The sequence below is a fragment of the Dama dama genome, chromosome 23 (genome assembly GCF_033118175.1).
Source record: "Dama dama isolate Ldn47 chromosome 23, ASM3311817v1, whole genome shotgun sequence".
In the NCBI taxonomy this organism is placed as follows: Eukaryota; Metazoa; Chordata; class Mammalia; order Artiodactyla; family Cervidae; genus Dama; species Dama dama.
Window position 1 is genome coordinate 14,264,145 of NC_083703.1, and position 14,321 is coordinate 14,278,465.

General features: G+C 42.5%; 1 protein-coding gene across 1 annotated transcript in view; it reads left to right on the top strand.

Moving 5' to 3' along the window:
* The first annotated feature begins 6,387 nt into the window (after positions 1 to 6,387).
* The window catches only part of ITIH2 (inter-alpha-trypsin inhibitor heavy chain 2), a 32,705-nt gene continuing 24,771 nt past the window's right edge, over positions 6,388 to 14,321 (top strand). The window contains exons 1-4 of the mRNA XM_061125642.1: positions 6,388 to 6,465; positions 8,456 to 8,640; positions 10,723 to 10,797; positions 12,653 to 12,685. Coding sequence (XP_060981625.1) covers positions 6,447 to 6,465; positions 8,456 to 8,640; positions 10,723 to 10,797; positions 12,653 to 12,685 — 312 coding nt within the window. The 5' untranslated portion in view covers positions 6,388 to 6,446. The remainder of the gene's footprint in view (positions 6,466 to 8,455; positions 8,641 to 10,722; positions 10,798 to 12,652; positions 12,686 to 14,321) is intronic.

The window sequence follows — 14,321 nt, forward strand, 5'->3', positions numbered from 1 at the left end:
TGTTCTTGCTTTGGTGTCTACATAGAACTATAACCTCATAATGAACCTCCTCTTTGGCCAGGGGGCTTCAAACTTGGATGTTGTCATACCCATTCCATCTTCTCATTTTTGTGCAGCTCTTTTCCTAAACTATGTATAGCATTATGCTCTCATATAACCCAGTTTTCAAATCTCTAACAATCTTGACTACCATCCAGTGGTAGTCAAAAAACCAAACATAAGACAGAAAGAGTATTGTAAGAAATTCAGTAAAAACATTGAAAATGGTCCACATTGAAAAAAACTTTATTAAAATAAATAAATAAAAATAAAATAAACCTCAAGCTCCAAAACCTATAATGTATAGCATCTAAATGTCTTCTTTTTTGGAAATTGAGGGAACCCAATGGGAATCATTTACAAGCTGTTTCTCTGAAACTTCTTTTGGTTCCCTTGGCCCTTAGTGTGGGCCAAGACATGGTTAATTTGAATTAGTGCAGTGCAGCCTTATTACCAGCACATTCAGACTGGGTTTATTTCCCTCTTAATCCATTGCTTATGCTCCTCCTTCTGGTTGTTGGTCCCATTCTAAGGAAAAGCCAAGCTAAATAAACTCCTAGTTGACATTACCCTGCTTTCCCTGGGCGCAGGCCTAGTGCTCTTCATTTTTTCCCATGTGCTCCAGACATAGTTTTATTTTTATTTGATTTTATTTTTTAAATAAAGAGTAATTTTTAGGGGTGGGGGGTGGCACGTGCAGTATGTGGGATCTTAGTTCAGTAACCAGGGATTGAACCCGAGCCTCCTGCATTGGAAGCACAGTCTTAACCAGTGATCCACTAGGGAAGTCCCCCAGACATAGTTTTAAAGGTGCATTTTGGTGTTGGGATCTCTTGATTTATTCCTACTGTATAGCACAGGGAACTCTACTCAGTACTCTGTAATAACTTTATGGGAAAAGAATCTGAAAAAGAATCAGATAACTGAATCATTCTGCCGTGTACCTCCAACTAACACAACGTCATTGTGTGAGAGTTGGACCATAAAGAAGTATGAGCACCGAAGAACTGATGCTTTTGAACTGTGGTGTTGGAGAAGACTCTTGAGAAATCCTTGGCCTGCGAGATCAAACCAGTCCACCCTAAAGGAAATCAACTCTGAATATTCATTGGAAGGATTGATGCCGAAGCTGAAGCTCCAATACTTTGGCCACCTGATGCGAAGAACTAGCTCATTGGAAAATACCTTAATGCTGGGAAAGATTGAAGGTAGGAGGAGAAGGGGACGACAGAGGATGAGATGGTTGGATGGCATTACTGACTCAATGGACATGAGTTTGAGCAAACTCCAGGAGATGGTGAAGGACAGGGAAGCCTGGCGTGCTGCAGTCCATGGGGCTGCAAAGAGTTGGACATGACTGAGCAACTGAACAACACAACACTGTAAATCAACTATACTCCAATATAAAATTAAAAATGTTTTTAAAAGTATGAAGCATCACATACTCTAATTTTGTATTTTTGGCTCATGCAAGCTCTATCCAATTTCTGACATTTTTCTTCTGAAATTTCTTTATGTTCTGTTGCCTAATTACAGTAACCCACACCTATGCTTGTTGTTGTTCAGTCACTCAGTTGTGTATGACTCTTTGCAACCCCAGGGACTGCAGCAATCTTAATTCCAGCTTGTGCTTCATTCAGCCTGGCATTTCGCATGATGTATTCTTCATATAAGTTAAATAAGCAGGGTGACAATATACAGCCTTGACATACTCCTTACTAATTTAGAACCAGTCTGTTGTTCCAAGTCCAGTTCTAACTGTTGCTTCTTGACCTGGATACAGGTTTCTCAGGAGGCAGGTAAGGAGGTCTGGTGTTCCCATCTCTTTAAGAATTTTTCGCAGTTGTTGTGATCCACACAGTAAAAGGCTTTAGTATAGTCAATAAAGAAGCAATAGATGTCCTTCTGGAATTCTCTTGCTTTGTCTATGATCCAACAGACGTTGGCAATTTGATCTCTGGTTCCTCTCTGCCTTTTCTAAATCCAGGTTGAACATCTGAAAGTTCTCAGTTCACATACTGTTGAAGCCTTGCTTGGAGAATTTTGAGCATTATTTTGTTAGTGTGTGAGATGAGTGCAATTGTGTGGTAGTTTGAACATTCTTTGGCATTGCCTTTCTTTGGGATTGGAATGGAAACTGACCTTCGCCAGTCCTGTGGCCACTGCTGAGTTTTCCAAATTTGCTGGCATATTGAGTGCAGCACTTTCTCAGCATCATCGTTTAGGATTTGAAAAATCGCAACTGGGATTTCATCACCTCCACTAGCTTTGTTCGTAGTGATGCTTCCTAAGGTCCACTTGACTTCACATTCCAGGATGTCTGGCTCTAGGTGAGTGCTCACACCATAGTGGTTTTCTGGGTCATTGAGATCTTTTTTGTATAGTTCTTCTGTGTATTCTTGCTACTTCTTAATATCTTCTGCTTCTGTTAGCTCCATACCATTTCTGTCCTTTATTGTGCCCAATCTTTGCATAAAATATTCCCTTGGTATCTCTAATTTTCTTGAAGAGATCTCTAGGCTTTCCCATTCTATTGTTTTCCTCTATTTCTTTGCATTATTCACTTAGGAAGGCTCTTTTATCTCTCCTTGCTATTCTTTGGAACTCTGCATTCAGATAGTTGTATCTTTTGAGAAGAAAAAAGACGTTACAGAATGATAGAGTAGCATCTTGAGAAACTAAAAAAAATAATCCTTGAAGAACCTAAGGCAAAATATCTTAACCTGACTATGATAAGGAAGGCATCTAAGTTCAAATACTTAGAAAGCAGACTTGGTCCATATCACACCCCATCTGAACTAGCAAACAAGCAGGTAAGGGTCAGATACAGCTGTTTGTAAGTTATGTTACCTTTTGATTTTAGACTTTTAAAAGTGTACTCTTTCACAACAATAGAACTAAAACTGGATTTTGTAATTGTGTGATAGTTATCGCGACACCATTATCTAAGCCACCAAAACTTACACTCAGAGCCACAAACCCCAAGTGTATTGATATTCCTGAGAATTCTCATTGGGCAATAAATGAGCTATTCTTTTATTTAAACACTATGAAATGTACTGAAATTTTTTTCTCTTAGATTTCCTACTGATTCTCACATCTATGGAAGTGAATATTCCTGCAGCATTTGTGGCAACGATTTCCATGCTATAAATCGAGACTGTCTAAGTACCAATGGATACCTTCCATTCACCAATGATAGCCACCCAGGCCCAAGGCTAGTGGAAACAGCCCAGGTCCATGACCTGCATACACACCTGCCCTGGTAGGGAACTTGGCACTTCTGGATGGCAAGAGAGATCAAACGTGGTGGTTTTTATTCATGACCCTGGAATTTGGAGATGGGTCATCAGCATAAAAAGAGAAGCCTAAGAAGGCTGCTCTTAGCTTGACTTGTCCTAAGGTCGTTCCAAATACCAGATTACAGTCATCAAGAGGAACTGATCAATGGAAGGGGCCAGAATTTTGGAACTCATATTTATGTTTATGTTTGCAAAACATGCAGTAAGGTCTGAATAGTCATTGTCTCAGCGGAGGATGCGAAGCTGTGATGGTGTTTTTCCGTGGGGGGCGGGTTGAGGTGCCCACTTGGCCGGGAGCTCCCCCAGCCCAGCCTGCGCACAACGGAGGGAAGGGGTGGCTCTCTCACTTCCGGCGCCCAGAAGATACATCTTCCCAGCAAGCATAGCACCGTGCAGTTTCTAAGGCCGAAGGGGAAACCTGGGCAGAAAAATACAGGCAGCTCTCCGTTACATGCTCTGTGATTGCATTTTCCGTTCCAGGTGGGTTTTCTTTTGCTGTTTAGAACAGTAGTGACACAAGCACAGGCCAGCCACTCACTCTGTGCCAGCACCTAATCTCGTTCATTCTTGGTCTGCTCTTCCCCCCTGCTGCACTATGACATGGATGGCATAGCCCCCCTTTACGGGTGAGGAAACTGATTTACAGAGAGAGGAAACCTCCTGCTACAGTCACTAATCTAGTTAGAGATAGACTCTAGGTTTTGAAGTTGGTGTCATGTCCCATTGGGGTTTCCCATGTGGCTCAGTGGTAAAGAATCTGCCTGCTAATGCAGGAGACTTGGGTTTGATACCTGAGTCAGGAAAAATCCCCTCGAGGAGGAAATGGCAACCCACTCCAGTATTCCTGCCTGGGAAAGCTCATGGACGGAGGAGCCTGCTGGGCTACAGTCCTTGGTGTCACAAAGAGTTGGACACGACTGAGCACATCATGTTCCATTATTGGGAACTACATAGCTTGATGCAAAAATATTTTGAAAAGGACAATGTATGAAAGGAAAGAGTTGTCACTTTTGGGCCAGATCACCTTCCAAGAGTGGTTCAAGTCAGTGTCAATACTTAAGGGTCAGTTACGTTCAAAGGCACTGTGATGATTATGGTATATAGGGCCAGGTACAGAGTAGGCTATCTATAAAGACTGGGTTGTTTAGTTTAGTTTATTGAAATATAGTTGATTTACAATGTTGTGTTAGTTTCTGCTGCATAGATAGGTGATTCAGTTATACATATATATATGTTCTTTTTCCTATTCTTTTCCATTATGATTTATCACAGGATATTGAATATAGTTCCCTGTGCTTTACAGTAGGACCTTGATGTTTATCCGTTCTATAGGTAATAGTCTGCATCTGCTGATCCCGAGCTCCCAATCCATCCCTCCCCCTCCCCTTTTCCGCTTGGTAATCACAAGTCTGTTTCTGTGTCTCTGAGTCCGTTTCTGTTTCGTAGACAAGGTCATTTGTGTCACAGTTTAGATTCCGCATATAAGTGATATCATATGGTACTTGTCTTTCTCCATAAAGAGCAGTGGATGAAGGTGTGTGTGGTCTCTGCACTTGAGAAGATGTAACAGGGCACGGAGCTGTGTGCTGCAAATATGCCCCCAGTGACACGAGTGACGAATGTCAGCCAGAGGAATTCGCAGCATGTTGGTGACAGAAGTCTCAGTGAAGACGACCTTTGAAAGGGAGATGTGATGCTAATAGATGGACATTGGAGGAAAAGGTGGGAATTGCAGGCAAAGGGAGCTGTGTCGGGGAAGCCCTTGGATGAAAGGTTTGGAGGTGAGCAAATCTCCTGTTTTGTGGTGCGTAGGGCTTCCTTGATAGCTCAGTTGGTAAAGAATCTATGCACTCCATTATTCCTGGGCTTCCCTTATGGTTCAGCTGGTAAAGATCTGTCTGCAATGCTGGAGACCTGGGTTCAATCCCTGGGTTGGGAAGATCCCCTGGAGAAGGGAAAGGCTACCCACTCCAGTATTCTGGCCTGGATGGAGAACTCCATGGACTGTATATAGTCCATGCATGGGGTCACAAAGAGTAGGACACAACTGAGTGACTTTCACTTTGTGGTGTGTGGGTCACCTGGAGATCAGGCTGAAGGTAGTGCATTGACTACTGTGAAATCACTCTTGGCTGGATCTTCTCTAGGAAGAGAGTGGAGACTCTGGAGCAGGGAATAACTGCTTCAGAGTGGCACCTGGGCGCTGCGTTCAGCCATGGTGTGAGGGTGATGGATTCAGAAACGGTAGCCAAGACATCCTCTAGAAAATACTGCTAGCGTTCTGGGGAATGAATGAATGTGATGACAGTGGGAATGGAGAGGAAGTGGAATCCAGATCAGTTGGTATGTTCCCAGAAATACTTACCACGTTCACTCTTAGCTGAGACCAAGCATTTGGTGGTGTGTGTGTGTGTGTGTGTGTGTGTAAATTCACTACCGAAGTCATGCGGTACACGTTTAACAAAACCAAATCAGCTCTATCCGGGGTCCGACCCCATGTCATCTTCACTCATAGCAAATGCTGCTCTGTCTTCAACTGATAGGTTTATCTGGTTAGCTTAGACCTCTACTTTACTTAAACAAAATTACGCGACGTGTAAAACAAGTGATTTTCTTTGTTCTACCAAGGTTACTTATATTCCTTGCTGAAAATATTTTTAACTGATTTGGAATCCATTTTCTTTGCTCTTTAAATTGTTTTTTAAATGTTTAATTGTGAAATATTACAGAGAAAAATTTAAAATATACTTGTTTAATGGAAGCAAGCCAGGCGTTCATGGCAGGATAAATGGATAAAGAAAATGTGATATATACATACAGTAGATGATTATTTTCAGCCTTTTTTTATGTGGAGCATTTATTTTTGAAGTCTTTATTGAATTCGTTACAATATTGCTTCTATTTGATATTTTGGCTTTTTTTGGCTCTTAGCTCCCTGACCGGGATCGAATTCGCATTGGAAAGTGAAGTCTTAACCACTGGACTGCCAGGGAAGTCTCTCAACCTTAAATAAAGAAGGAAATCCTGACATAGATGACAATATGAATAAACCTGGAGGACATTATGCTAAGTTAAATAAGCCAGTCACAAAAGGACAAATACTGGATGATTCCACTTACACGAGGTATATAAAGTAATCATACTCACAGAAAAAACAAGTAGAATGGTGGTTACCAGGAGCTGGCGGGAGGCAGAATGGGGAATTATTGTTTACTGGGGACAGGGTTTTAGTTTTGCTAGATGAACAGTTTCTAGAGAGAGGCACTTCACAACAATGTACGATGTAGTTAATAATCTTAGATTTAATTCTCTTCTTTCTTTTATTATTATTTGCTATGACATCTGTTTTAACCCAATACCATCTTTGTAACCCCCATTTTCAAGTACTTGGAAAAAATAAGATAGATTTTAATGCAGTCTCAACTTTCAGTCTGCTTTTACCCCTTGGAGATAAAGTGTAATTCTTAGAGACAGCATACAGTTAAACATTAAAAAAAAAAAATCAGTAACCCTTCATAACTTTGCAGATAAATTTAATCCATTTGCATTTATAGTACATCTGAAGCAACGCTTCCAGTTATTTTGGGCATGTGCTTGTATTTAACAAATTTGTAGTTTTTTAAAGATCATCTTGCATTATTTTAATGTCAATTTATCTTCTTCAGCACGGTTTTTGATTTTCTCTTTCCACTTGCCTTGTTTTTGAAATAAACTTTAAGCCATGTCCCTTTAAAGCAAATCAGAAGACAATCTCAGAAAAGCGATCTGTTTGTCCTGGGTTCACTGTGGTCCACACGGTGAGTGTCAGGTCCGTGGAAGCCAGCCAAGTCTGGTCGGTACCGATCTAGTGGAAACAGCCCTACATCACAGGTCACACAGGTCATCACAGACTTCCTGTTTTCGTGTGGGTGCAAGTTCCCTTGTGTGAGCAAACTTTTAGAGAGTAGAAGTTATTTCAGCAGCAGCTCCCTGATCAGGTGCTGGATCAAACAATTTTAGACAGAAAGGCGGTGGTTCCATCCTGGTGAGAGAAACTGCCAGAAAAGCCTTGGGAGCTGGCCAGGCTGGGGTCCACAGCCTAGCTGTGTGCAAGCAGGTGTCTGGAGTAGAGGCTCAAGAAAAAGTTTCATCAAATAGACTGGTCACCCAGCTTGGGGGCCACAGGTAAACTTTAGTCTGAATTCACACCCGGAACCCCGATCCCAGGGAGGGAACCCAGGGCGCCTCTCCTGGCACCTACTGAATCTTCAATCTCGACCTTGAATCAAGTCCCCACTTGCTGACTGTGAGATGGGGAATCAATTACCTTCTTTTCCTCCTTTGCGAATGGAGATAAATGTAGTACACACCTGATATGGCTCTTTCATAGTTGAAAAGTAAAGGGCTAAATTTAATGCAAGTAAAAGAGATTGATTCCACAGGGAAGTTCACGAATCCTAGTTATCATTGTTAGTAGGATTCCTGACCGTGAGCAGGAAGGGATTCCAGGCTGGACTGTCCCTGGTTCTGGGACTAGGGGGAGCTGATTCTCCACTGACTTGAGTGAGACTGGCCGGAAGCAGTGGGAACAGACTCTGTTCTCTTCGTCAAAGATGTTCCCAAAGCTTCCTCCCTGAAGGGCGTGCCTCCCACACCGCTTCTCACCCAGTTCTTTCGTGAAATAGGTTCTCGCTTATCAAAGGGAGAGGGAAAAAAGCACTGCTCATGAATGCTTTGCTCAGAAACTCTGGGGTTTCTTCTCCTTTTCCTAAATTCCTCCTGCTTTCATTTAAACCAAAGGATGTTTCCAGAAACTTATTAACTTTAGGTTTTTCCCATCTGACTCAATTTCTTGGGAAAGTGCCTCACCTGGTCTTTCAAAGAGGATGACACTGACCTTTAGATCTCTTTGATTTTAAGATGAACACAAATCAGCAGAAGCGGGGAAAAAATACCGCACGTCCATCTGACCCTGACGTACTCTCACAGCCCAGGGACTGCCTCTGGCTTGGCTGTTTGAATAACCTCTGGGCATCCGATCCACCCCCAGAGCTTAAGTTTGAACTCCAGAACAAATATTTGTCCTATTTGGAGCAAAGTTTGAGAGCTCTCTTCTCTTTTCTTCTTTTTAAAAGCCCAACCGTACTGCCCTGCTGTCCCTCTGATCGTGGTTCAGGGGACACTGGGCTCCTCCCCAGACCCCCCGCCTGACAGCTGGGCAGAGGCACCCGGCATGATGAAGGGGCTCATGTGCTTTTTCCTCTGCTTCTTCCTTTCTGAATCGAGAGGCTTTGAAATCCCCACCAATGGACTTTCAGAAGTAAGTACTTCCAGAAAACTCTTTGCTGTAGGCCCCCTGTATGTTTGGTAAATAGAGTGTTGTGTTAGCCGCTTAGTCATGTCAGACTCTCAGCGACCCCATGGACCGTGGCCCACCAGTCTCCTCTGTCCATGGGGTTCTCCAGGCAAGAATCCTGGAGTGGGTAGCCATTCCCTTCTCCAGGGGATTTTCCCGACCCAGGGATTGAACCCGGGTCTCCTGCATTGCAGGTGAATTCTTTACCATCTGAGCCACCAGGGAAGCCTGTTACCTGTTGCTATTCAAGGACTGTATCCTGTGAGGGTTGAAAATCTATTATAAAGTTCATCTGAGTAGAAGTGTTCAGTGTTAAAATTACTTGGATGTGTATTTACCCTTTAAAGCATTAATGGGCTTTTCATGAGAATTGAGTTCATGGGCTGGCCCCATAGTGTAGCGTTTATGGAGCAGAGCCGCCCCTGCTTATCTCAGAAACTGGGGATGTTAATTGATCTGATCCAAAAGATGGTTATAAGGTTTAAGTGACATTCCTAAACTACCCAGCACAGTGTGAACCTGAGTAAGAACTTGATAATTATTAGCTCTCATAACTATTATTACGAAATACCATTATTACACTTTTACATAGAGTATAAGAAAAGTCATTTTCAAAGCACTCTGGTTGAGGGACTTCCCCGACTCACTGGAAAAGACCCTGATGCTGGGAAAGATTGAAGGCAAAAGGAGAAAGGGGCAGCAGAGGATGAGATGGTTGAATGGCACCACTGACTCAATGGACATAAATTTCAGCAAACTCTGGGAGATAGTGAAAGACAGGGAAGCCTGGCATGCTGCAGTCCATGTGGTCGCAGAGTCGGACATGACTTAGTGACTGAACAACAAACAGCTGATGATCCAGTGGCTAAGATTCCGAGCTCCCAATGCATGGGCCCTGGGTTCAACCCCTGGTCAAGGAACTAGATCTTTCATGCCGCAACTAAGACCCAGAACAGCCAAAAAATTAAAACGGACAGTTGTTTGTCATACCGAAGTGAACAATGATTTCCAAGTTAAGGGCATTTAATGTTCCTGTTAAAGGGGAAGATGGATGAGGCAGCGGGCAGAGTATAGGAGTTATTCCCAAGGAGCTCAAGGTCTTCCCTTCAGACCCTTGATCACCCTCAGCGTGATGAAAGTCTTGGACTGAAAGTCATAGAAGAGCTATTCTGATACTAGAAAAGCCACATGTATTCTGGGAATATCCTGGAAGATGCAGTGGCTTGTGATACTTACAGGGTGGATTATGTACACAAATGCCAAAGAACAAGATGGCATATTTGCAAGAAAAAAAAAAAATCACTCTGCCTGCCTAGAAATTATCATATTTTCCAACACTTTGGAAACCACCAGAGTGTGTTGGAAGCCTCACTGATGGAGCCAGGAATTGGAGGCAAGATTTCCAAAGGTGCTTGTGCTTTTTCAGCCACTTACTGGTACTCCTTTCATTTTGACATTTCTAACATCTTATTAGACACTTCTGATGCTGCCAAGATCTACGCAATACTTCCCCCAGGTACCTCACTGTCATCTTCAGGCAAAGTGAAAATCGAATTCCCGCATCCACCAAGTTTGAAGATACTAACTCCTAGTTACTCATCTCCGAGATATAACCGGCAAACAAATAGATGAAAGAAATCATTGCAACAGTCAGAGAAAACAACTTTGGCTACCAAAGGGAAAAGAGAAGAGGGATAAATTAGGGGTTTGGGATTAACAGATACACAGCACTATGTATCAAATACACAACAAGGACCTACTGTATAGCATAGGAACTATATTCAATATATTGTAATATTCAACCTATAATGGAAAAGAATCTGAAAAAGAGTAGATATATGTGTGTGTATATAACTGAATCACTTTGGTGCACACCTGAAACATTGTAAATCAGCTATCAATTTTTTTTAAAAAAGACATTATATGAAAAAATGAGATTGCACAGAAATATAGAAAACAAGACAAAATAAAATACTAAATACTTTTTGCCTGTCACCAGCGGCCTTTTTTTCATTGATGGAAATAAACATCCTGATTTGTTTTAAGTTTGCAGACTATGGAGACCATGTGGAGTTGGCTCCAGGCAAATTCCAGTTTGTGCCAGAGAATCGGAGGTATCAGGTACAGTAAACCTCAGTTCCAAAAGGGAAAAGAAGTGAAAGAGATCATGAATGAAAAAATAAGAAAAGGACTGAGATGCTTTTTGCTACATTTTCTCAAGAGCTTGTTTTTCTTAGAAGTAAAGAGCCCAGTAGTAGTGTACTCGGGAGAAACACGGTTCAGCTGAAATGGAGGGAAACCTCCACATGATTGTCCATCTCCAGATGCAGTGGTCATGTTGTTCGCTTAAACAATACGTGGCTGCGTGTTGTCTTCAAAGCTTAAGCTTATGGGATGGTTTCACTGTCATATATGGAAGAATTTCCTCCTAGGGGGACATTTTTGGTGGCTTCCTCGTGGGGCCACACATGCTCCCCCACTGGTCAAGGTCACTACTGTCTTGGGGAGCCGCTCAGAGAGCACAGGGAACCTAGCCACGCTGGAGGCCGTCTCCAGTTGTTAAGATTTCACCTTCCAGTGCAGGGCGTGTGGGTTCAATCCCTGGTCTGGGAGCTAAGACCCCACATGCCTTGTGGCCAAAAAACCTAAATATAATACAGAGGAATATTATAACAAATTCAATAAAGGCTTTAAAAGTGGTCCATATCAAAAAGATTTAAGAGAAAAAAAAGAAACCCCATAGGTAGACCCTCATGTCAGGGTCTTCATCTAGAAGACAAAACTTAAAGAGCTGTTGAGAATTGCATTCAAAGATCTGAAAAAGACCCACAGACATAGAAAACAAACTCATAGTCACCAAAGAGAAAAGGGGGAGAGGGATAAGTTAGGAGGTTGGGATTAACAGATACACACCACTGTATATAAAATAGATAACCAGGAATTCCCTGACTGTCTACTGGTTAGGACGCTCTTCTTCCACTGCAAGGGGCACGGGTTCAATCCCTTGTTGGGGAACTAAGATCCTGAAAGCCGTGCAGCATGGCCAAAAAAGAAAATAGATAACCAAGAACTTATATAGCACAGAGAAACATGCTCAGTGTTTTGTAATAACCTATAATGGAAAATAATCTGACAAAAGATAGATAATGTAGAAATAACTGAATCACTTTACTGTACATCCGAAACTAACACAACACTGTAAATCAACCATGCTTCCATTAGAAAAAAAAAAAGTCCAAAAGAGGGCAGCCGTTGGCCTTACTATGTCATATAACACCCCCTAAAATTTCAGCTCATTCCAAAGCAGGCAAGCTAAGCTCTACTAACCCACATCTCAGTTATTACTTTAAAATCCATCTGACATTAAATGCTCACCCATCGCTCTAAAGCCAGCCCACTTTCCATGCCACAGGACAGTCATTCATGTGGATAAATCTCTAAGCATGGCAGTTAGAATACAGAATTTTCCATCTGCCAATTACCATGTTTAACTCAGGGGCTACGCCAAGGAGAAGATGCACGCATTTCAGCTCCCGTGTGGCTGCGTCTAATGGAAGAGACAGACATGCTTTCCCACTGTCTGGGTTTGAAGGAAGGAATTCTGCTGCTATGAAAAGACTCAGACAAACATGTTTTTATTTGAATTAATGAGGTGGTTTTTACAGGATAAAGGTGATCTGTGCTACTCAGCATGAGCTCAATTGAATATTTTCATTTAAAAACATTGGTTTTAACATTGTATCAGAGAATGATGGGCATGCCACCAAAAGACAGCTGAGACACTTACTCACAGAAGCACACCAAGGGGAAACTAGCATTCAGGAATATTTGATAGTTATGTCTTGGTTCCAGTGAATGAATCAGAGCTCAGTATGGAAGGAGAAAATATTTCTTGACTGAGAGAAAACAGTTTTTGCCCTCAAGGTAATAAGCAACACGCTTCTGAAGAATGATTTTATCCAACTTCCTTTCACAGAGAAGTATTTCTGGACAATCTGGAGAAGGGATGGTAAGTGTACTTTGATTTTGTTAAAAATTGATGCCTGAATGACTTTTCTGTTACCTATTATCAAGAAATCAATACGGCTGCCTCCTTTGTCTTCGCACCAAGAGCGTTTACCTGACTTTCGAAATACCTGTTTGCCCAATTCTGTTTGGGAAGTGTGTCTAAAATTCAGCATGAGAGGGTGGAGTGTGTAAGCAACCAGGAGAGATGTCCCCAGGAGATGAAAATGTTCCTTTTCTTTACTTTGGCAAGTTTTGCCAACAGCACAGGTTTGTTTTTGGTTGTTTTTTTTTTTTTTTTTTGGAATAAAAGCTATATTTTGATTCCAACATAATGGTCTTGATTTAAAATAGGACACCTAACAGCTTTAGTGAGTGTGGAAAAGGCACTCTTGAACATGAAGTGGCCCAATTCCCTGAGCGGTTTGGTGTACTGTAAGTCCCCTACATACAAACAAGCCCCATTCCAAGAGTGAGTTTGTACGTCCAACAAAGTTAACCTAAGTACACAACCAACACAATCAGCTACATGTGGCTGTACTGTAATAGGTTTAGAATACTTTTCACACAAATAATACATTAAAAAAAACTGACACAAAAAATTAAGAACCTTTTTAATCGGACAGTACAGTACCTTGAGAAGTACAGTAGTACGGGACAACGGCTGGCATGCAGGGACTGGCATGGCGTGAGCAGGACAGAGGGGTTACTGATGGAGGAGGGAGAGGAGGTGGGAGATGGTACGGCTGGAGGGTCATCAGCCACAGTAGACAGAGGGAAGCTGCAGTTTCACTCATGTCTGGTATTGATGGCACACGTTCCGGTTCCTTGCTGGAACCAGATGCTCGTTCGCATCTTTGAAAGTTTGTAGCTGCACCTTGAAGGTCCGTATGTATGTAGGGGACTTACTGTAGTTCCTCCTGTGGCGGGAAGACATCAAAAGGAAAGTTGTTTCCTTGGCTTTGTGGTCTGAACAGTCAGCAGCTGTGAGAAGCTCTGGGTTAAGGGGGAGGACGGACAAACAGCTGAGCCTGGGTTTTAGCTTAGCTTGAGGTGAGCTGGATGTTAACAAGTTGGAAGATTTCATCTTGGATGATGAAGTTTGGGGAAGATGACACCTAGTATTGAAATAAGTAAAACGCTTCACTGCCACAATCCTGGCAGTTTAGAGCCACCTCCTAAAAGATGCGTGTTTTCAGTGCTTTGTCTTTGAGCATATGGATACTGGAACTGCCTTAAATCAGTAGAGAAGGGTTGGGAGCCGGGTCCAGAGTGCTGGACCAGTCACCGCATCAAAATGCCCTCTGCAAGATGTTCTGTTCTTTACTCACATCCATCAGCATTCTCATGGGTGCGTGCTAAGTCGCTTCAGTTGTGTCCAACTCTTTGCGACCCCATGGACTGTAGCCCATCAGGCTCCTCTGTCCACAGGTTTCTCCAGGCAAGAGTACTGGAGTGGGTAGCCATTCTCTTCTCCAGGAGATCTTCCCGACCCAGATGGAACCTGGGTCTCCCGAATTGCAGGCAGGTTCTTTACCATCTGAGCCACCAGGGAAGCCTAGCACTCCTGTTCAAACTATATGTCATGGTTTGTTTTAATTTGGGAAACAACAGGACGACTGGGAAAAGGTGAAATTGCA